The sequence below is a fragment of the Oncorhynchus mykiss genome, chromosome 15 (genome assembly GCF_013265735.2).
Source record: "Oncorhynchus mykiss isolate Arlee chromosome 15, USDA_OmykA_1.1, whole genome shotgun sequence".
In the NCBI taxonomy this organism is placed as follows: Eukaryota; Metazoa; Chordata; class Actinopteri; order Salmoniformes; family Salmonidae; genus Oncorhynchus; species Oncorhynchus mykiss.
Window position 1 is genome coordinate 27,392,253 of NC_048579.1, and position 24,661 is coordinate 27,416,913.

The 24,661-nt window shown below is 43.1% G+C and overlaps 1 protein-coding gene across 5 annotated transcripts in view; it reads right to left on the reverse strand.

Annotated features, from left to right (window-relative positions):
• Window positions 1-24,661, reverse strand: part of LOC110489911 (SWI/SNF-related matrix-associated actin-dependent regulator of chromatin subfamily D member 3) — a 50,963-nt gene that overhangs the window by 21,782 nt on the left and 4,520 nt on the right. For 2 of the 5 annotated variants that reach the window (XM_036944203.1, XM_036944200.1), the window contains exon 1: window positions 8,948-9,311. The exons of 1 other annotated variant lie outside the window; for it this stretch is intronic. In XM_036944203.1, the coding sequence (XP_036800098.1) occupies window positions 8,948-9,025 (78 nt within the window). In that variant the 5' untranslated portion in view covers window positions 9,026-9,311. Of the gene's footprint in view, window positions 1-8,947; window positions 9,312-24,661 lie in introns of those variants that run through there. 2 more of the 5 variants (XM_021562899.2, XM_021562902.2) reach the window with 2 other exon arrangements.

The following is a 24,661-nucleotide window of genomic DNA, read 5'->3' on the forward strand; positions in this document are numbered from 1 at the left end:
GGTTGAGCGACTGTGTGAAATAAGAGTTGTGGGAGACGTTGGGAGCAGACAGAGACGTTTGCGTCACTACTGTGACCTCGGGTTCCCACTGGGCACACCATGTCATTGCAACGTGGATAACTAGGTAATATTTAGTTGAGACGTTGATCAATGAGATTACAACCTATATTTACCCACTCAAAAAGACAGCCAAAAGTTAGTTTGAACTTCCGATGTGTTTTCACGATGCTTTCAAACCATCTAAAAGCACAACCAAATTCCAATGGAAAGACCACGTCAGATATTTTGTTTGTTTATACCACAGATGAATGTGTTATCACTGTGCTTCATCTAAAAGCACAACCAAATGACCTGGATGCAGTTGAAATTACATTCAAAGTAAATGATGCAAGTGATCAATGCCGTTTAGGAATCTGCACAGATCATTACAGCAATTGTGAAGATCTCCACAGACCTGCGACGACCTATGCACTCCATCTTGAACATGCACGCTTACACGGAACCTAAACCGGCTGCGCGCGCGCGCGTGCGCCATCATGCATTCATTTATTTTGCCCCCCCACACCAAGCGCGATCACAACATGCATGATAAAATATCAAAACAAACTCTGAACCAATGACATTAATTTGGGGACAGGTCGAAAAGCATTAAACATGTATGGCAATTTAGCTAGTTAGCGTGCACTCGCTAGCTAACGTTAATGTGTCCTATTTAGCTAACGTGCTGTTGCTAGCTAATTTGTCCTGGGATATAAACATTGAGTTGTTATTTTACCTGCAATGCACAAGGTCTTCTACTCCGACAATTAATCCACACATAAAAACGTCCAACCAAATCGTTTCTAGTCATCACTCCTCCTTCCAGGCTTTTTCATCTTTGAACTTATATGGTGGTCGCATCTAAACTTTCATTGTATTACCACGACAACCGGCAACACAGTTCGTCTTTCAATCACCCACGTGGGTATAACCAATGAGGAGATGGCACGTGGGTACCTGCTTCTATAAACCAATGAGGAGATGGGAGAGGCAGGACTTGCAGCACGATCTGCGTCAGAAATAGGAATGACTTCTATTTTAGCCTTTGGTAAGGCAGACACTCGTTGGCACGGGCGAGCAGTGTGGGTACAATAATTGAATAATATAGATTTCTAAATGTATTTTGCGACGCTCGCGCACGCGACGTGTCCGGCCTGGTCAGCATGTTATATGATAACCTACACTTATGTTTGGCTGAGTTGGAGACATGAATCCAACATATCATGTTTTTTTTAAACTTGTCGACCAGGCTATTTATTGTATTTCAAAAGTGATTATTGAATGTTTGTTCTTTGTCAATGCAACCAAATATTAACATCTGAAGGAGATTTATATTCCACTTAGATAGTTCCATCTGTGCCACTGGCCATAATTCAAGTTTGTCTAAAAATGTATAATTTATATGTTGGATTCACGTCTCCATCTCAACCAAAAATTGAAGTTAAAGAATAGGACTAAATCAAAACAAACTTTAAATGCACTTCAAATAAAGTTTGATTTGATTGAGTTCAGTATCGCTAAATATCAATACATTTGAAATCAACCAGAGCTTGAAACCCTAAGCCTATTGTATTGTCTATTTTTAGTTCAAATGTTGGGTTGAATTGAAACAATAACTGTTGTTGACTTTGCAAACGCTATATAGGCCTAAATAGTATCATTGATGATATATGGCTTATAGAGAGTATGGTCACATTTCATTTGCTTTGTTAAACCTACCCTTTGGAATGACTTGGAACGCAACAGTGAATGTATTTCGTTTTTTTAAGTGGAGATCTCTCCACTATCATTCTCACAATAGCACTAATAATCAGTGACAAATATCATAGATAAGCAGGGTTTGGTCTGGACGGGAGACAAAATGGTAGCTGTAGATAGATACATTCTCCAGTAGGAGGTGCTGCCCAGCCCATTGTTTTTTCTTATAGTGTATATAAACGTTCTTTTTCAAATCCAAAGTATTTTCCACATAGATTCCACGTCACAATACATTGGCAAATTACGGTGAAACAATGTTGATTTAACCAGTTTCTGCATAGTGGGTCACCCCTAGTTCCACCCTGGGGCTACAGATGTCCCTGTCAGAGAGTTCACTGGATGACCAAACATGCTCTTTAAACATTAACAGAACGCATCCCAAATGGCACCATATTCCCTTTAAAGTGCACTACTATTAACCAGGGCCCATAGTGCTCTGGTTAAAAGTAGTGCACTATATTAGGGCTTATGGTGCCATTTGCAACCATAATAACAGCAGGCCCACATAGGGAAACAGTTGCAAAAACGGCCATTTTATGACCAGCGTAACTTGAGGAACAAATGGAAATGGGCAAACAGGGTCTCTACAATTGTTTTTATATATTCTACACTCAAAGTGTTCAAATAACACCAATAGCCACAGCCATGCCATAGTCTGTGAATGTGGCTTTAAATTTCATTTGACCTAGTGCCCTTTAAAATGTACACGGAGGAAGAATGTCAATGACATGAGTGTCTATCTCTCCTAGCTCAAAGTTGAGAAGAGATTGACTGCATCAATATTGGTCTTTGAACGAGGCGCTGAAGGTACCGAACTATCTGTTTGGACACTCATCGGTATCACACAAGACATGCAACCAGAGGTCTCTTCACAGTCCCCAATTCCAGAACGGAGGCTGGGAAACACTATTAAACAGAGCCATGACTAAATGGAACTCTCTGCCACCCCAGGTAATTCCAGCTAGCAATAAAACCAGATTAAAAAAATACAAACAACGGGGACTGTGAAGAGACACAGAAATGGTTATGCATTTGGTATTGTATGATGTATGTGATACGTGGTTGGGATACAATTGTGATATGTGGTTTTCTCACCTGGCTATCTTAAGATGAATGCACTAGCAGTGGTTTGCTCTGGATGGGAGAATCTGCTGATTTGCTCATTTGTAATGTAAATGTAGTGCTATGTATGTATATGTATGTATTTTATTTGTTATGTTGTTTCCTGTTTGGACCGCAAGGAAGAGTAGCCGCTAATTGGGGATCCTAATAAATACTAAAACAATGGAGGCCAGCCAGTCAGTAAGGCAGAGAGACGCTGTGGTGCAATGGAGTCCATGTCCTCTCCCAGTCACAGTCACACAGGTGCTGCTGTCACTCTGCAGCCTGGGGGCTGGAGCCAGGAAGGGAGGGAGAAGCAGATGTGAGGTCTCTATGAGGCCTGGGCAGAGAGACAGAGAGAGTAGCTCTTAAGGCATGGACAGACCGGTAGGAGTGTCGAGATGCTGCCGGCCGAGAAAACTTAGCACCTCTGAACACAGTACCGGGCGCAATTTGCAAACTGAGTGCAAACCGATTGTACGTGTAGAAAACGGGCAAAAATGACATCCGGTCTCTATAACACACCGCAAGCGAATAAACGGCGAACGAATGCCCCCCTACAGTACAGACCGACAATCGGTCTGGTGAGTTTTCTCCATAACTTTTAACATATCTGTGGGGTTCTGGGTGCTGCTGGCTGGTCTCTCTCCGGTTACCTTGACAAGACGACCCTGGCGCTTCTCCTTCCCCACTGTTCACTTCCTATCTGGGCTGGAGTGTGTCGTGTGGCACACTGGGAGCTGGGAGCACATAGGGAGAGACTTGATTGAAGGAGTGGTAATGCTGTTATAGTGGGAAAATAATGGGTCAACCAACTGGGTTCCTCTGAAGTCTAAAGAAGGACGTGCCCAACTGGATAACTGGACGTGCCCTATTGGATAATAGGATGTGCTCTATTGAGTGGTCCTCCTCTTTAGTATTGTCCCCCCAAATTCCCTACAAATCCATGCCAACAGCACCCCATATCTGATACACTGAATTCACTCCACCGCAACTCTGCCAGCCAGCCAGGCAGCAATCTAATCTGCCATGTGGATGGATATCTGAGACCTGTGATGGTCTCTGTAGGAGAGGTGATTGGATTTGGAGGGGCCACAGTGAAGTTAACCCACAGAACTAAAAATGTGATTCAAAGGACTGCACTGTGGATGATTCCTAGGACTAAAATCTCTGGGTGAGGAAAAACCACTGAGGCATTTTATCTGACCCACAGCTCACCGCAATGGTGGAGAAGCTCAGTAATAGAATCTTCTAGGAGGGCAGGGCAAAGTTCACGATAGCAGTCACACGCACATACACACACTCTTGGGCTTATCCATGTCTCCCACGCAGAGCGCTGAAGGGCCTGTATCCCCCCACAGACAAAGGCCCTCTGTGACCTCCACATCTAAACATGTACAGGAGGAGGAGGAGGAGAGAGGCTCCAGTTCTCAGGGCCACCTACCAACCAGGCCTCCAAACCCATCTCCAAGAGACCTCTCCCCCCACTGACTGAAACACACACACACACGTACACATTCCTGCCGGAGGCTGGAACACCACGACCTTCACAGCTCCACATCCGTGCAACAGTGTATGTGTCTGTTTCTGAAGGAATGTGGCTGGCCTTTCAGATGTTCTATCTCTGGAGGGAGGGTAGTGTTGTCTTTACCTAACTGTGGTAAATGTTCATCGGGGTTGAGTCTCAAACGGCACCTTTTTCCCTTTACAGTGCACTACTTTTGACCAGAGCCCTATTGGACTATAGCCTATGGGGAATCGGTTGCCATTTGGGACGCATGGTGGGAGTGAAACAGAAAGTAAAGCGTCACTTCCCCACAAACTTGATAGATCCCTGCCCGTACGTCAAAATATTTCCCTACTCGGCAGCCTTCACAGTGAGCCGGAGTCTCGTAACTCGCCGGCATTGCAGTGAATATGATAATCAAGACGATTCCACTCCGTCAAATCTATTGAGAGAAGAGGCAGGTATGAAGGAAAATAAGCAGGTGAAATATTTGGCCTGGAGTAGTGCGAGAGAGAGGGAGACTCATCAAGGTTAATTGGTCTGTTGAGAGGATAGTCATCTGGCTCATCCATTGCCTCTGCTCATTGTTTCCCTAAGTCTGTGCTGGGTTAAACCTTATACAGCCCCTAAAATGCCTGAACATAACCCTGGCAAGGTACTGTACACTTGCCCTATTCCCACTACAAGATATGAAGGAGAGTCTGAGAAGTAGAGTGGAGAAAGAGAACTCTACTTTTCAATTCACATGACATCCTTGCCTTACCTTTCGTTGTGGCTGGCAACGTCACATTCTTGGTCCGCAGCTCAAATGGACCGTGAATATCACAGTAGCCACTAGCCAGTAAGCACAAACTATTCAACAATGACTGAAATGTTTCTTCAAAACCTTATTACACTCTTGAATAATGCAACAATTCACAAGCATGTAAACTCAGCAAAAAAAACAAAAAAACATCCCCTTTTCAGGACCCTGTCTTTCAAAGATAATTAATAAAAATCTAAATAACTTCACAGATCTTCATTGTAAAGGGTTTAAACACTGTTTCCCATGCTTGTTCAATGCACCATAAACAATTAATGAAAATGCACCTGTGGAACGGTCGTTAAGACACTAACAGGCAATTAAGGTCACAGTTATGAAAACTTAGGACACTAAAGAGGCCTTTCTACTGACTCTGAAAAACACCAAAAGAAAGATGCCCAGGGTCCCTGCTCATCTGCGTGAATGTGCTTTGGGCATGCTGCAAGGAGACATGAGGACTGCAGATGTGGCCAGGATAATAAATTGCAACGTTCAAACTGTGAGATGCCTAAGACAACGTCGCCTATGGGCACAAACCCACTGTTGCTGGACCAGACAGACTGGCAAAAAGTGCTCTTCACTGACGAGTTGCGGTTTTGTCTCACCAGGGGTGATGGTCGGATTCTCATATATCGTTGAAGGAATGAGCGTTACACCAAGGCCTGTACTCTGGAGCGGGATCGATTTAGAGGTGGAGGGTCCGTCATGGTCTGGGGCAGTGTGTCACAGCATCATCGGACTGGGCTTGTTGTCATTGCAGGAAATCTCAACGCTTTGCGTTACAGGGAAGACATCCTCCTTCCTCATGTGGTACCCTTCCTGCAGGCTCATCCTGACATGATCCTCCAGCATGACAATGCCACCAGCCATACTGCACCTTCTGTGCGTGATTTCCTGCAAGACAGGAATGTCAGTGTTCTGCCATGGCCAGCGAAGAGCACGGATCTCAATCCCATTGAGCATGTCTGGGACCTGTTGGATCGGAGGGTGAGGGCTAGGGCCATTCCCCCTAGAAATGTCTGGGAACTTGCAGGTGCCTTGGTGGAAGAGTGGGGTAACATCTCACAGCAAGAACTGGCAAATCTGGTGCAATCCATGAGAAGGCGATGCACTGCAGTACTTATTGCAGCTGGTGGCCACAACAGATACTGACTGATACTTTTGATTTTGACCCCCCCTTTATTCACATTATTCCATTTCTGTTAGTCACATGTCTGTGGAACTTGTTCAGTTTATTTCTCAGTTGTTGAATATTATGTTCATACAAATATTTACACATGTTAAGTTTGCTGAAAATAAACGCAGTTGACAGTGAGTGGACGTTTCTATTTTTGCTGATTTTATGTGCGGATCACAGGCGGCTTGGTGGCACCTTAATTGGGGAGGACGGCCTCATAGTAAGGGCTGGAACGGATTCAATGGAACGGTATCCAACACGTGTTTGATACCATTCCATTCGCTTGGTTCCAGACATTGTTATGTGCCGTTCTCCCCTCAGCAGCCTCCTGTGGCCCAGACAATTAAAGGGTTTATTTTCTGGTCTGTAGGCTACACTTTTTTTTATTTTAGCTTCAAGACAAAAGCACAGAGTTGCTATAAGAGCCATGTCTTCATCAAGTGACGTTAGACAATCAAAAATGAACGATGAACCCTCTCATACAAATAAAAAAAAGTACAGTGGGCCTACCTCACAACATTACAACAAACCAGGCTTCACTTTTATCATTTTAGGCTTCAATATCATGCAAATTGTGACTGAAAATGTGGGTATAAGTGAATTTACCATGACAAACTGTTTTATGTGGAAGCTCATACCCGCCTCCACCAACAACAAAAAAAAAGAAATTGCCTCATGATATGTCAACGTGTACAATTAGTCTGTGCTTCAGTCTGATCAACTGTAGCCTACTGATAACAACCACAGCTGCAGGTAGCCTAGAGAAGCCTATGCGTTCTGATCCCATCTGGGCCAGGGGAAAAGTAACGTCATGTTTTTTTGTAGCCTAAGCTATGTATTTATAGCCTAAAATAGCCCTATTTACTTGTGTTCTGAGAAAATGCGATCAAATTTGGTTGATATTCACACTTCGGGTGGCTAGCCTACCTAGGCCTTTTTAATCCAAAATGACTGACTGGAATGAATCAATCATCAACACAATAGTGATGACATACTGTATGAGTATCTTTTTAATTGCAGATACCAAGGCCTACATGATGAAACCCTGCATACAGCGAGCTCAGCCCTGTTCGTTTTTGTTCAAATCACAGGTGTTGTCTCTTTGTCGTGTAAAGGGTTTTAATGTTTTCATCCATTATAGGGCCAGGAGTTTTTCCAGGAGTTGTTTTTTTTTTAAACCATATGACCTGATTACAAAAAGTATCTGGTGCCATCATAGCCCTTATACAGCTACCTTATTACTATGTCATACGCTACAATTAGGGTCCGGAGTTGGTTAGATTAGCCTATTACCAGATCAGGAAAAACTCTGGGGCCCAGGAAACCTATTGGATAACCTCAGGTCTTTTTTAAAACCTCCCGCTTTGGGCTGGATGTGTCAATGTGTAGTTCATGCATGCATGATCTATGAGCAGAATTACTGTTTTACCTCAATTATCCACGAAATCCCTAATTTGAAATGGCATGGTACAGGTTCAAGAAAACAGTCGCTTTCAAACTAGGGATTTCGTGGCTAATTGAAGTAAGGCAGTAATTCCGCTCATCGATTATACGTGTATGAACTACACATTGACACATCCAGCCCAAAGCGGGAGGTTTAAAAAAAGAATTTTAGTCACCAAAGTACCGGAGCATGCCTTTAAATGTCCAATACACTTGATATCATTTCGATTTAGTCATAGGCCTTATAACTTGTAATAGATGGATTTGCGAAGACATAGATGCCCACTTCTGGGACTCGATAAGGAACATTCTCTATGACAGCCTGATGTCTTTGGGTTTTAACTATGTCAGTCTAAACAAAACACACACACACACACATTCATTACAACTCCACAATCACAGCATTCTGCTTATCATCATTTTGTTACCAAAACAAGTCACATTGGTATTCCCAGGTCAGTTAATACTCCATATGTTATGACAGCAGTGACTAACCTTATGCCTTTCCCCCAACCATGTGAAATTCGCTCATTAATGATTTATTTTAAGTAAGATTAAATAAGCTCAACTTCCTGCATTTCAAGCATTTGTTATCCCCACTGAAGCAAGCTCCAAAAACATTCATTCAAACCGAAGCCACATGACCATATATGTTCAAATGATCATAGCAGCGTGCTCATCTTACGACTGCTCTGAGACTGTTTTGAATGAGCTGGACGCTTCCCCCACTCACTGGTTGCCTTTGACTCCAAGCATGCTCAGTGTGCTCTGGTAATCGGGGGGGGGGGGGGGGGGTTGGCTGCTACTAGACCCTCGCTCTCTTCTTTCCTTCTCCCTCTTTTTGTATTACAAATGCCTGTGACACTCTGCTCCCTCTCGCTCTCATTCCCTCCAGTCTTCAAAAGGAAACGAGTGTGGGATTCAGGGGGACTGGAAATAACCTTCACATTGGACGGCTTTCCCAGCTATCTCGCTCTCACACACAGACCGCATCTGCGCTGTGCCGACGCTCTCGCTCTCCCCCTCATACACACAAACATGCTTGAGTAGTCACACATAACACACGCCGGGGTCTGGTTCTCTCGCTCTCAATGAGAGACAGCGCTACTAGGCTACTCACCACTCCATGGACCAGGAACTCAAACAGTTTGCTCTTGGTGGCTTTGCGCGCTCCCCCTGCCGTCTCCTCCGTAGCCATTTGCTCCGTCCCCTCGCTTCCCCCTGCTCCTACTACGTCTCCCTCGCTTTCTTTTGTCTTTCCCTCTCCCTCTGCCTATCTCCCCCCTCGCCCGGGCGTTCAAATCCCCTCCCTTGCTCCACTTTCCTCCTCTTTGTGCTCTTTTCCAGCTCTCTCCCTCGCCTTCGTTCTCTCTTAACCCTCTCAACCTCTGTGTTTTTGCAGTGCAGCCCTGCCGAGGCTCTCACTGTCTCGCAGCACACTTTTTAGTTGAGCTGCCTTTCAGGAGCAGGAGCCCGGCGAAGAGGGGGAGTGGGGGCCCGGCAGGGGGGTTTGAGCCGGCCCACCCCGCCGGCCCCCCCACCACAGCTGTTGCATTCCATTGGTAGATAAGGGCATGCTGTGTGCCTGGCTGTTTGAGAACAGGGACTGGGGAGGTTATCTTCAGTTAGCCATTCCCACTCCCTAGCAACGAGCCCAGAGGCCACGGTCAACCCCTCAGCACAATTGATTCTCAAAAAAGGACAAGTGGCTCTTAAAATGGGACACACTGCATATTACAAACCTAGGGCACACAGTGTCAAACCTAAATCACTACAACCTATGTGTCTGACTGTTGCCTCTCAAGTAACAGGATCACAAATGTAGCGGAAAAGCCATCTGTCATCAATACACAATATCGTGATATAGATAGACTATCATGGTAACACGGCCTAAAGCACGACCATTGGTCAGCGAGGAAAAGATTCAGACTCTGTATCCAAAAACAAAGAACAGTTCCTGGTTGGACACAGCTGTGTGCACCACCATGTCTAATGAGCCTGCTAATATCCGTTCTGCCTCCAAAGCCCACTTCACAATGGGCAAGGGCCTCCTTCAGAACACCTTCACTTCCTGTCTTTCAATGTCTGTGTCCCAAAATGGCACCCTATTCCCTATAGTGCACTCAAAAGGTAGTGGACTACGTAGGGACAAATCCCATATCTGGCTTTAGCCTGGATTTGTCTGAGGGGCATTCAGAAAGGTCCAGTGGTTCTCTCCTCTCTTCCCTTTGTTAGATATAGGATGAAGTGGGCCCTAGACAGTGATCCTAGGTCAGTTTTTGCATTTCTCCACTAATTGTTAAGGTTACGATTGGGGGAGGGGAAGCTGATCCTAGCTCTGTACCTAGGGGAAACTTCACCCCGGAGCCTTTGTTAGTCTGTCTCATGGTCGGGTTACTAAAAAGTGGAGAGCCCTGTCTGGGTTGCAGACATAGCCGCAGGTCATATTTCTGACTCACAGACTTCTCTCCCCCCCCCCCCCCCCTTCTTTCTCCGCCCTCCTTCCCTCCATCCAAGGGGTTGAATTATTAATGAGTTGATTTGAATGACAAAGGGGCGTTGAAGTGGGGCAGGATCAAAGGGCATCCGCCTTATGACACATGCCAGTTGTTACCATTATCACCAGCAGCTCTGTGATCTGTGGCCAAGGTGAGAAATGGTAGTGGCGGTGGTGGGTTAGAGATGGGAGGAGGGAACAATATCAACCACTTCAATGAATAAAATGTTTAAAACCCAGACGCCCCAGAGTGAAGGACTCAAACAGTTCCAACAAATCCCTGATTCAAACGGATCACAAACCTGACAGCAGAAAAAAAAAAATTGACAAATATTTTACCCCAATGCACTCTGTCGTCAGTCTCCTCCAAAATGGATTTGATGCAAGGGTTTTCTACTGAAATGGCAGAGGAGATGGGAGGGGATGGGACAGCACTGGGGGAGGGGAGTGCTGTCTGTATTAAGGGGCATCTAGTTCCCACTTCACCCCATACTCGGAGCTTGGACTTCAGCGCTCTGGCAAGTGAGGGAGCCATTCTTCAACAAGTGACAGCAGTGCGGTTCAGTTATTGTAGTAAAGGGCCAGCTGGTACGTGGGCCTGTAAACGCCTAGGTCAGAGGTCTCAACCTGTGACCTTCCTAGAGTGGCTCTGATCCCTATTGGAGGGAGCAGTGGCACCCAGCACCATTTAACTAGCAGGAGGAAACTGAGAAAGATGTCTGCATGGTCATTATGTCAGAAACAGTCAGCAACAGACAACCATGTTCCAAATAAAAACATACAGAATCCTAGGATAGGTCAGCTAATGATGCCAAATTATAATTCCACAGTTATTGACTGGTGTTTGAGTCTAATTGCAATCCATCTATTGAGCAGCGTGCTCTGTCCTCCTCATCCCTGTTTTAATTGTGCCCTTTGGGCTTTCCCTTATTGGTGGCGACACCTACTGTTGAGATGAGTGAAATGCCTCCCAACGTTGTGCTCTACAGTAGCTGTGCTGCAAAGCCCCATAGATCTTGGGGTTTAATGGTTGACTCCATCCATCAGCCCCATATTAAGATGCAGTGAATGATTACATTAGTTAAACTGTGCATCTCTTTTATGCATAGAATAATTTAAAAATAATCTAAAATGTTATATTATATAACATACATCTGCTCTGGTGTACAGTCAAGAAGCACCAAACAAATCACCTTAAAACAAGCAGAGTCAGAGATAAAACGTTGTCCTTGTTTCTCCAGCAAATGGCACGTGGGCGTCAAAAGATAACAAAGGGATCCAACCGTTCAGGAAGGGGCACGGATGGCTTGTGCGCAGAAGTACCCCTTGCTGGACCCCCGCAGTCTCCCTCACCAATAGGCCAACCAGTATCACCAAACGGCCATGACCCATTCTGTAGCACAGGGGAGAAGGGGGCTAACAGGGGGTAATCGCTTGCTGGGAGCAGTAGTAGTACTACAATGGCCAGTAGAGGGGGCACATACTGCTGCTATATGAGCAGACTCCCCTGTCTAGGAGGGGACTATAATGAGTCTGCTTGAATGAAAAGGACCCCTCCCTCATGCAGTGTGCTATAGGAATATGTGGAAATATACTACACCCAGTTATGAATAATTTATTTCCACACTCTCCTTTTTGCCATTGAAAGGGGATATACATTTTTTATTTTTTTACTTTTAAATTAATTTAAATTGAATCACAGATCGCCTCTTTATTCATTCATTCCTACAATGGGCAGACATACACTATTCTCGTGTGGCCACTAGGGAGAGACACTGAGCACACAGCAGTGTATGTTGAGCATACTGCAGTACAGTTCCATCAAAGCATCGTCATTAGTTCTACTGCTAAATTTCCACTCGAGGTTAATTGAAGTCAGTGGTCATCAATGACATTGTAAAAATCCCAATCTAAACATAGAACATATGCAACAGGCTATATTTGGTGGCTAATTCAATACATTCAATAAAACCGTGGATAAATGATAAAATTGTAATGGCTAGAATGACATTGTTTTAATTCTATCATAACCGATTCACAACTACAAAAGTAATCATGCCTTCCAGTATGTAACCATAAACTAACGCGATTCCCGAGATGCCAATAACAAATCGCTGGATACCGACTTTTTATTTCATTTGACATCGCTGCTAAAAGTGGTGGTGCAGCAGTGTAACAAAAGACTTAGCAAAGAAAAGGGAAAATCCATACAGTCTGGCCACAGCCAGTCTCTCAATACACCCGCTTTGTCTACATTCTCCAAGTATTCATTAGAGAGACGCAGGAATGAGAAGAGAGAGAGAAAGGAGAATGAGCGAACGAATGAAAGAGAGAAAGGACTCAGAGAGAGAGGGGGGGGGGGGGGGGGGGGGACATAATAGGTATTCCAGAAAGTGCTGACGCGGTTTCGTTTTACAGTACAATATGGTGTCCATCCTTCATATGTAGACCAATTAGCCACCAAATTTGCCTGTTGCATATGTTCTATGTTTAGATTGGGATTTTTACAATGTCATTGATGACCACTGACTTCAATTAACCTCGTGTATATATATATATACACACACACACACACACACAACATTAGAGCACACACTACACACAAACTCCTCCACATTATTGTCACAGTTAGGTTGTGAGGGGGAATGCAATAAAGACGGGATTCCCTCCTGTCGGGCCCATTCTCTTTCTTTCTTCAGTATGAGAGTTGCAAACAAACCCCTGCTAAAGCTGGTTGAGGGGCTGAGCTCCAGGACAGCAGCTCTCTATAGGATTTTGGGCCCCGCAATCAAAGGATGGACTACAAAAGCACAAGGAGCTGCACCTTTACTAAGGACTCAGGATTAAGGATTAAGGAGGGAAAAAATTCCGGGAAAGATTTCTCTAAGGAACACATTTGAAATAGTCAGAGTGGTAGAGACAGGAATTCAAGCGACACAGAAAACATAGTAACAGGATATTACATATATTGAACAAAAATATAAATGCAACAATGTCAATGATTTTACAAAATTACAGTTCATGTAAGGAAATCAGTCAATTGAAATAAATCCATTAGGCCTTAATTTATGGATTTCACATGACAGGGCAGGGTCACAGTCATGTGGGGAGCCAGGCCCAGCCAATTAGAATTTGTTTTTCTCCACAAAAGGGATTTATTACAGACAAACACTTATCAATGCATTTCTTGTGCGTATTTCAGTTCATGAAACATGGGAGCAACACATGTTGCGTTTATATTTTTCTTCAGTATATTAGCATGAAGTAGTCATAGGTTAGCAATAGGATAGTAATAGAATACAGTAGATATTATCGAAATCCATTAGGAAAAAAACTTGATGCCATAAATGCAGATTATGCATAATTCGATGCAGAATAAGCATAAGACAAATACTCTTAACAGGTGGATGACTGCATGCATTGATACCAGTATAAAAGTCCAGCTAATCATCATTCCAGGAGTGGTTTCAGCACCTGACCTGGGCTATTACAGATTCGGGAATAGTTTAGAATAAGACCTTGGGTTGCAGCAGGAGTTGTTTGGGACAAAGCATCTTTATCCAGGGAGCATTTACGGTTGAGCTGCTTTGCAGAAGCCCCCCTCACCGCTCCCCTCGCAATGAAAGGGAGCATTGTGAGAGTGGATGGAGACTCCGTCCACAGCCTCACAATGAGCGGAGTTTCCCTGCACTGCAGCCTTAGGCGGGCGACAACAACCGACACACTGCAGGAAGGCTTCTGGACATTACCCGAGGGCATTTCCTGTTTGCTGTCGCCATAGCAACCACTTGTCCTACCTTTCCTTTACAGGTAGCAACTCAACCTGCAGCCAATGAGAAACTGGGACATGGTGGAAATATTGCAGTCGATTTACTTTAACTGTTACAGTAGATGCTAGTTTAGTGCCAATGTAGACTAGTACAAGCCTTAACATACCAAAACTTGAGTTGGGTGTTGACGAAAAACACATACGGTATCTGCCGGGTATTAAGGCCAAATAAAATGGCCAGTTTTCTGACAAGCTTTGTGTCAACAGTAAGTCCCATAGCGGAGAGACGCAGTAGCTATAGCAGGAAACATAGCTAGCTACTGTGGTTACTAAGGCTATAGTTCAGAAATCCAGTAACCGGGCCTCCCACCCCTCCCCTACAGGACCTCAGAGCCGCCCTGTGCTGTGCTGCTGGGACACCCAATACACTACACTAATCCACAGTGAAACGCAGAATCACAGACAGTCAGCCATCATGAATGTACATGAACCAGCCAGGCGTCTCATCTAAGAAAAATAGCATTGGGACAGAATATGCACTGGCAACCCTCTCCTCTTGGTACAGAAAGCCTCTCCCCGCCCCTCTACTTTAACCTAGTTTGCATACAGCTAATCTAGCCTAGATCCTTCAGCACCACTCTGCCCAGGCAGGATGGAAGAGAGGGCAAACAGAATGAGGCCAGGGCTTGTGTCCCATATAGAACCCTATAGGGTGTGGTCAAACGTAGTGCACTATGTAGGGAATAGTGTGCCATTTGGACGCAGATCCATGTGCATAAGGAGGACTTTCATCAGACTGTTCCCAGTCCAAGATAGGGAGTCTCAAGAGAAACAACAGCAGTGGAAGTTATACCAAAGCAACTGATTGATTCTAGGATTAAAGTATCTGGGATAATTCCCCATGCCAAAATGGGACATTGGGGGGGAAGTGGGTGAAGTGAACTGGAAACAAAGGGGCAGACAGGACTGGCAGTGGTTCTCCAATCCAGAACGAATGCTGCACGCGCTTGAGACCTAATGATGCTCATTAAATGTTGTATACTGAACAAAAAATAAATGCAACATGAAAAGTGTTGGTCCCATGTTTCATGAGCTGAAATAAATATCCCAGATTTTTTCCATAGGCACAATAAGCTTATTTCTTTCAAACTGTGTGCACAAATGTGTTTAAGTCCCTGTTAGTGAACATTTATCCTTAGCCAAGATAACACATTGCCACAGATGTCTCAAGTTTTGAGGGAGCGTGCAATTGGCATGCTGACTGCAGGAATGTCCACCAGAGCTGTTGCCAGAGAATTTAATGTTAATTTCTCTACCATAAGCCAACTCGACTCCAACGTCGTTTGAGAGAATTTGACAGTATGTCCAACCGGCCTCACAACCGCAAACTACGTGTAACCACGCCAGCCCAGGACTTCCACATCCGGCTTCACCTGTGGGGTCATCTGAGACCAGCCACCCGGACAGCTGATGAAACTGAGGAGTATATCTATCTGTAATAAAGCCCTTTTGTGGGGAAAAACTCAGTCTAATTGGCTGCGCCCCTGCCCAGTCAAGTGAAATCTATAGATTAGGGCCTAATTCATTTATTTCAATTGGCTGATTTCCTCATGAACTGTAACTCTGTAAAATCATTGAAATTGTTGCATGTTACGTTTATATTTTTGTTCAGTATAAAACCTAGTGTGTTGTTCAACATGCACTGTCGGAGTCTGACAGTATGGAAAATGACATCAAAAAAAGTAATGGACTGAAACTGCTTCCGTCTGCGCAGGTAGGCCATAGAAAAGTGACGACACCCACCAAACCAAATGACAAAAATCACCCCTACCGCCAACATCAATCCATACAGCTGCTGCTGGCCATATTTGGATGGATTTCATTTGCAACTTGGCTGCACTGCGTGCTGTCTGGATGCACACTCTTTATGGATGCATGGCTCTTGGGGCCATGGTGCTGGTGCAGTATCGAGTGTTTGCATTTAAATGGGTCGGCCTTGGTGAACCCAGACAGGCTGTCTCAGACACACAGTCACCCGAGCCTTTCCTGCGTCACATCACTGCTCCATGTGCCTTCACTACACAGCACGGCCTGCTAGCATTTAAAAGACAGAAGTACATTCAAACATCCAGTTGAACATCTCCAAATAAACACTTATGGTAGGATAGTAGTGATTAAGAACACATATATGTAATATTCTGGCAAAGCTGGGTCTTTGCCATCTGTAATTAGGTTAGATAAACATAGTAATTTTGAACTAAAAGTCAAAATTGCATCTCTTTTTTTGTGTGACTGGTGTTGCTGGTGTATAGCCAGTCTACTGAAACTAGACTACAACTAAATACATACATTTAACTTTATGTCCAACCCTGTCTTCTTTGCCCACAGTCCTGTACCACAGACACAGCCTTCCAAGCCACAGTCTCCTCAGCCACGTCCCAATGCTGGAAGTGATGTAGCCAACTCTATTGTTTGTTGTCAAGACACATACAGCATAGGAGCAAGCTACAGTCTCCCTACTGTATTGTACGACTCGCGCACTATGCTAGCATGTCATTTCTGTACTTTCAAACTTTCAGCATATTTAGCGCTTCCTATCGAGCCCAAGTCTACCAAGCCAATACTGTAGTTCATTTCCTGGGTAACAAAATCTTGGCCCTTCTTTCATACGGCCAGGGCATTCCTTGCCAGCCAAATAAGGAAGTACTCATTGTCCAGATCTCCCTGCAAGTAATCCTAAACACAAAAGCCAAGGACCATTCAATAGGGTTAACTCATATTTGGGAAGAGCAGTACAAATTTGTCAAAGTTTTAACTGAGGGCATAGTTTCAAAGACTTCAAAGACATTGCAGAATTTGAAATGCCTTGAACACAACGACAGAAAGTGGGTCATGATATGACCAATACCGTGCTTTTATTCAGGTACAGTATAAGCCACGCTTTCAAGAAGTTCTGCTGTGAAGCCAAATCATGCCTCATGAGCAAAAAGAAAACTATGGGCCCTCGAACAAAACGTTCATCCTACATCTCTCCCTTGTTGGGGTGATGGGTCATCTATCTACTGGTATGCTAGATTCAAGAGAACAAAGAGGGATGGCGAGAAAGGGAAGAAAGGAGGGTGGGGGGAAGAAAGGAGAGAGGTAGATGTAGAGGGGTTGTATTACTGTTCAGCCATCCTTTAAGTGTCCGTTGTGAAAAAAGGGCAGATATTTTAAATGGTACTTTTTCTTTCCCTGCAGACTTGAATGCAGCAGGGTAGACCATCTGACTCCCTCTCAGGGCTTGAGGTAGAGGCTGACCCTAACTACAGATCTAGGACCAGTTTACCTTACTCACAACCCTGACCTTAACCACTCGGTAGATGTGACCTTCAGGGCTAAGGGTCATGCCTCACCTCTCTAAAATGTTATGTGCCACACCTCTTATGTACATAGACAACAACACTGAAACCAAGCTGACACCATCTTTACGAAGTTAGTGCTTTGTCTTGAGGTAAGTTTTTCTCCCTAACACTTGTAAGCTACATAAGCAGTTGCAACCCGTTTTCCAATGAAAATGTTTCGGCAGAGCCACAGTAACGCCCCACATTGCAAGGTGAAATGCTAACACTGCACGTGGGACAGTGCAGAAGCCACACATTCCAACAGGGTTATAGCATGGAAATCCATTGTTTTTCTTTGTCTGGATGGAATCTAAGCACAAGGGAGAATGAAATGCTGTGCATATACAGTACCAGTCAAAAGTTTGGAAACACCTATTAATTTAAGGGTATTACTATATTTGTACTATTTTCTTCATTGTAGAATAATAGTGAAGACATCAACACTATGAAATAACACATATGGAATCACGTAGTAAGCAAAAAAGTTTTAAACAAATCAAAATATATTTTATATTTGAGATACTTCAAAGTAGCCACCCTTTGCCTTGATGACAGCTTTGCAACCTTTTGGCATTCTCTCAACCAGCTTCACCTGGAATGCTTTTCCAACAATCTTGAAGGAGTTCCCACATATGCTGAGCACTTGTTGGCTGCTTTCCCTTCTTTTCTGCAGTCCAACTCATCTCAATTGGGTTGAGGTCGGGTGATTGTGGAGGACAGGTCATCTGATGCAGCACTCCATCACTCTCCTTCTTGGTCAAATAGCCCTTACACAGCCTGGAGGTGGGTTGGGTCATTGTCCTATTGAAAAACAAATTATAGTCTCACCCAGCGCAATCCAGACAGGATGGCTTATCGCTGCGAATCCTGTGGTAAAGTGTGCCTTGAATTCTAAATAAATCACAGACAGTGTCACCAGCAAAGCATCCGGCATCATCACACCTCCTCCTCCATGCTTCAAGGTGGGACCACACATGCAGAGATCATCCGTTCATCTACTCTGCGTCTCCCAAAGACAAGGCGGTTGAAACCAAAAATCTCAAATCAGACCAAAGGACAGATTTCCACCGATCTAATGTCTATTGCTCGTGTTTCTTGGCCCAAGCAAGTCTCTTCTTATTATTGGTGTCCTTTAGTAGTGGTTTATTTCCTGAAATTTGACCATGAAGGCCTGATTCACACAGTCTCCTCTGAGCAGTTGATGTTGAGATGTGTCTGTTACATGAAATCTGTGAAGCATTTCTTTTGGCTGCAATTTCTGAGGCTGGTAACTCTAATGAACTTATCCTCTGTAGCAGAGGTAACTCTGGGTCTTCCATTCCTGTGGCGGTCCTCATAAGAGCCAGTTTCATTATATCGCTTGATGGTTTTTGTAACTGCACCTGAAGAAACTTAAGGTTCTTGAAATGTTCCACATTGACTGACCTTCATGTCTTAAAGTAATGATGGACTGTCGTTTCTCTTTGCTTATTTGAGCTGTTCTTCCCATAATAAGGACTTAGTCTTTTACCAAATAGGGCTATCAAATCAAATCACATTTTATTTGTCACATGCGCCGAATACAACAGGTGTAGACCTTACCGTGAAATGCTTACTTACAAGCCCTTAACCAACAATGCAAATCAAGAAATGGAGTTAATAAAATATTTACTAAATAAACTAAGGTAAACAAAAATCAAATCAAAAAGTAACACAATAAATGTACATAACAATAGGAGGCTATATACAGGGGTACCGGTACTGAGTCAATGTGCGGGGGTACAGGTTAGTCGAAGTCATTTGTAAAGTGACTATGCATAGATAAACAGCGAGTAGCAGCAGTGTAAAAACAAGGGGGGGGGGGGGGGGTCAATGTAAATAGTCCGGGTGGATTAATTGTTCAGCAATCTTCTGTATACCAACCCTACATTGTCACAACGCAACTGATTTGGCTCAAACACATTAAGGAAAGAAATTCCACAAATTAACTTTTAACAAGGCTAACCTGTTAATTGAAATGCATTCCAGATGACTACCTCATGAAGCTGGTTGAGAGAATGCCAAGAGCGTGCAAAGCTGTCACCAAGGCAAAGGGTGGCTACTTTGAAGAATCTCAAATATAAAATATATTTAGATTTGTTTAACACTTTTTTAGTCCCTACATGATTCCATGTGTTATTTCATAATGTTGATGTCTTCACTATTATTCTACAATGTAGAACATAGCAAAAATAAAGAATAACCCTTGAATGAGTAGGTGTGTCCAAACTTTTGATGGTACTGTATATCACCAAAATGTATTGGATGGAAAACTTCAGTACAACCACAACCATTACTTGTAATAATGCACGAGTTTGGATATTGAATTATAAAGCTGTAAACTGAATCACTCTCTAACTGACTTGATTTGTAGCAAAAGAGGACAAATGATTGTCAAGACAAATGCCACCACTAGCCTACATTCACACAACAAATGTAGTCCACAGTGTTTTGCTGGAAGACCAAGTGAAAGTGCCTTATATCTCACACATACAGGTAACCGCCAAAATAAAGGAAACACCAACATAAAACGTCTTAATAGGGTGTTGGGCCACCACGAGCCAGAACAGCTTCAATGCAGCTTGGCATAGATTCTACAAGTGGAGCTCTATTGGAGGGATGCGACACTATATTTCCACAAGAAATTCCATCATTTGGTGTATTGTTGATGGTGGTGGAAAACGCTGCCTCAGATGCCGCTCCAGAGTCTCCCATAAATGTTCAATTGGGTTGAGATTTGGTGACTGACACGGCCATGGCATATGGTTTACATCGTTTTCATGCTCATCAAACCATTCAGTGACTACTCGTGCCCTGTGGACGCGGGGGGGGGGGGGGGGGGGGGGGCATTGTAATCTTATGAGGGCATAGCCATGGAAGCCAAAATAATGGGCAAAAATAATGGCATGATGATATGTTAATTCCTGAATTAACTCAGGAACCACAACTGTGTGGAAGCACCTGCTTTCAATATACTTTGTATCCCTCATTTAGTGAAGTGTTTCCATTATTTGGGCAGTTACCTGTAGCTACTCCTAGCACTATCCTCACAATGAGTATCACCATTACTTGATTAGTATAGAAGCATTAGTGTTTGAGTTTTAAAATAATCTCAACACATTGCACAGATAATCAAATACCCCTACATACTGTAGATATATATATATATATATATATATACATACAATTGTGACAGAGTTGTCATAATGTTTCAGCAAATGTACATTACACCAGGGGTGTTGGTAGACACAATGTAAGTAAGTTGATTTATGTCACTCTAACTGCCCTGAATGCCTCTCATGATCCTACAGCTATTGTATGCAGTAATCATGTGCCTATGAACCAGATTTATACTGTCAGAACTGAGCCGGTGTGCTCTAGGAGGAAGTCCACTGTGTGCAGCTCACCTTGCACTAACATAAATAACATGAGCATATCTACTTCTGCTAAGCTTCCCAGTAAAGCAATAAAATCAAGTAAGCATCCCAAAAGAAAAGTGCTCAAAATAGCCCATGTAAACATATGTAGCTTAAGAAACAAGGTTCATGAAATTAATAATTTGCTAGTAACAGATTAATTCATATTCTGATTATCTCGGAAACTCACTCAGATAATACATTTGAAGATACAGCGATAGCAATACAAGGTTATAACATTTACAGAAAATAAAGAAATGCCAAATGTGGAAGTGTTGCTAATTATATTCAGAACCACATTCCTGTAAAGATTAGAGAGGATCTCATGCTAAATACTATGAAAGTAATATGGCTACAGGTTCATTTGCCTCACCTAAAGTCCATTCTGGTGGGAAGCTGCTATAGATCACCTAGTGCTAACATCTGGATACCATGTGAAATGCTTGATAATGTATGTGATATCAACAGAGAGGTATATTTTCTGGGTGATTTAAATATTGACTGGCTGTCATCAAGCTTCCCACTCAAGTAAAAGCTTCAAACTGTAACCAGTGCCTGCAACCTGGTTCAGGTTATCAGTCAATTAACCAGGGTAGTTACAAACAGCACAGGAATGAAATCATCAACATATATTGATCACATCTTTACTAATGCAGCAGAAATTAGCTTGAAATCAGTATCCAGATCCATCAGATGTAGTGATCACAATATAGTAGCCATATCTAGGAAAACCAAAGTTCCAAAAGCTGGGCCTAATATAGTGTATAAGGAGGTCGTACAATACGTTTTGTAGTGATTCCTATATTGCTGATGTAAAGAATATTTGTTGGTCCGTGGTGTGTAATGAGGAGCAAACAGACATTGCACTTGACACATTTGTGAAATTGTTTATTCCAGTTACTAATAAGCATGCACCTAATAAGAAAATGACTGTAAAAACTGTTAAATCCCTGTGGATTGATAAATAATTGGAAAATTGTATGGTTGAGAGGGATGAAGCAAAATTAATGGCAAATAAGTCTGGCTGCACAAACGATTGGCAAACGTATTGCAAGTTGAGAAATCATGTGACTAATGTGACTAAATTGAATAAAAATAATAAGAAACTACACTATGAAACAAAGATAAATTACATAAAGAATAATAGTAAAAAGCTTTGGAGCACCTTAAATGACATTTTGGGGAAAAAGGCAAACTCAGCTCCATCATTCATTGAATCAGATGGCTCATTCATCACAAATCCAACTGATATTGACAAACTACTTTAATTATTTTGTAATTGGCAAGATAAGTAAACTTAAGCATGACATGCCAGCAACAAACGCTGACACTACACATTAAAGTACAGTGCCTTGCAAAAGTATTCATCCCTTTGGCGTTTTTCCTATTTTGTTGCATTACAACCTGTAATTGAAATTATGTAATCATGTAACGGACATACAGAAAATAGTCCAAATTGGTGAAGTGAAATGAAAAAAATGTCTTGTTTCAACAAATTCAAAAAAATAAAAAACGGAAAAGTGGTGCGTGCATATGTACAGTGCCTTGCGAAAGTATTCGGCCCCCTTGAACTTTGCGACCTTTTGCCACATTTCAGGCTTCAAACATAAAGATATAAAACTGTATTTTTTTGTGAAGAATCAACAACAAGTGGGACACAATCATGAAGTGGAACGACATTTATTGGATATTTCAAACTTTTTTAACAAATCAAAAACTGAAAAATTGGGCGTGCAAAATTATTCAGCCCCTTTACTTTCAGTGCAGCAAACTCTCCAGAAGTTCAGTGAGGATCTCTGAATGATCCAATGTTGACCTAAATGACTAATGATGATAAATACAATCCACCTGTGTGTAATCAAGTCTCCGTATAAATGCACCTGCACTGTGATAGTCTCAGAGGTCCGTTAAAAGCGCAGAGAGCATCATGAAGAACAAGGAACACACCAGGCAGGTCCGAGATACTGTTGTGAAGAATTTTAAAGCCGGATTTGGATACAAAAAGATTTCCCAAGCTTTAAACATCCCAAGGAGCACTGTGCAAGCGATAATATTGAAATGGAAGGAGTATCAGGCCGTCCCTCTAAACTTTCAGCTCATACAAGGAGAAGACTGATCAGAGATGCAGCCAAGAGGCCCATGATCACTCTGGATGAACTGCAGAGATCTATAGCTGAGGTGGGAGACTCTGTCCATAGGACAACAATCAGCCAGCCGTATATTGCACAAATCTGGCCTTTATGGAAGAGTGGCAAGAAGAAAGCCATTTCTTAAAGATATCCATAAAAAGTGTTGTTTAAAGTTTGCCACAAGCCACCTGGGAGACACACCAAACATGTGGAAGAAGGTCTGGTCAGATGAAACCAAAATTGAACTTTTTGGCAACAATGCAAAACGTTATGTTTGGCATAAAAGCAACACAGCTCATCACCCTGAACACACCATCCCCACTGTCAAACATGATGGTGGCAGCATCATGGTTTGGGCCTGCTTTTCTTCAGCAGGGACAGTGAAGATGGTTAAAATTGATGGGAAGATGGATGGAGCCAAATACAGGACCATTCTGGAAGAAAACCTGATGGAGTCTGCAAAAGACCTGAGACTGGGACGGAGATTTGTCTTCCAACAAGACAATGATCCAAAACATAAAGCAAAATCTACAATGGAATGGTTCAAAAATAAACATATCCAGGTGTTAGAATGGCCAAGTCAAAGTCCAGACCTGAATCCAATCGAGAATCTGTGGAAAGAACTGAAAACTGCTGTTCACAAATGCTCTCCATCCAACCTCACTGAGCTCGAGCTGTTTTGCAAGGAGGAATGGGAAAAAAATTCAGTCTCTCGATGTGCAAAACTGATAGAGACATACCCCAAGCGACTTACAGCTGTAATCGCAGCAAAAGGTGGCGCTACAAAGTATTAACTTAAGGGGGCTGAATCATTTTGCACGCCCAATTTTTCAGTTTTTGATTTGTTAAAAAAGTTTGAAATATCCAATAAATGTCGTTCCACTTCATGATTGTGTCCCACTTGTTGTTGATTCTTCACAAAAAAATACAGTTTTATATATTTATGTTTGAAGCCTGAAATGTGGCAAAAGGTCGCAAAGTTCAAGGGGGCCGAATACTTTCGCAAGGCACTGTATTCACCCCCTTTGCTATGAAGCCCCTAAATAAGATCTGGTGCAACCAATTACCTTCAGAAGTCACATAGTTAGATAGATAAAGTCCAGCTGTGTGTAATCTGAGTGTCACATAATCTCAGTATACATACACCTGTTCTGAAAGGCCCCAGAGTCTGCAACACCACTAAGCAAGGGGCACCACTAAGCAAGCGGCATCATGAAGACCAAGGAGCTCCACAAACAGGTTAGGGACAAAGTTGTGGAGAAGTACAGATCAGGGATGGGTTATAAAAAAATATCAGAAACTTTGAACATCCCATGGAGCACCATTAAATACATTATTTTAAAAAATGGAAAGAATTTGGCACCGTAACAAACCTGCTAAGAGAGGGCCGCCCACCAAAACTCACGGACCAGGCAAGGAGGGCATTAATCAGAGGCAACAAAGAGACCAAGGATAACCCTGAAGGAGCTGCAAAGCTCCACAGCGGAGATTGGAGTATCTGTCCATAGGACCACTTTAAGCCGTACACGCCACAGAGCTGGGCTTTACGGAAGAGTGGCCAGAAAAAAAGCCTTTGCTTAAAGAAAAAATAAGCAAACACATTTGGTGTTCGCCAAAAGACA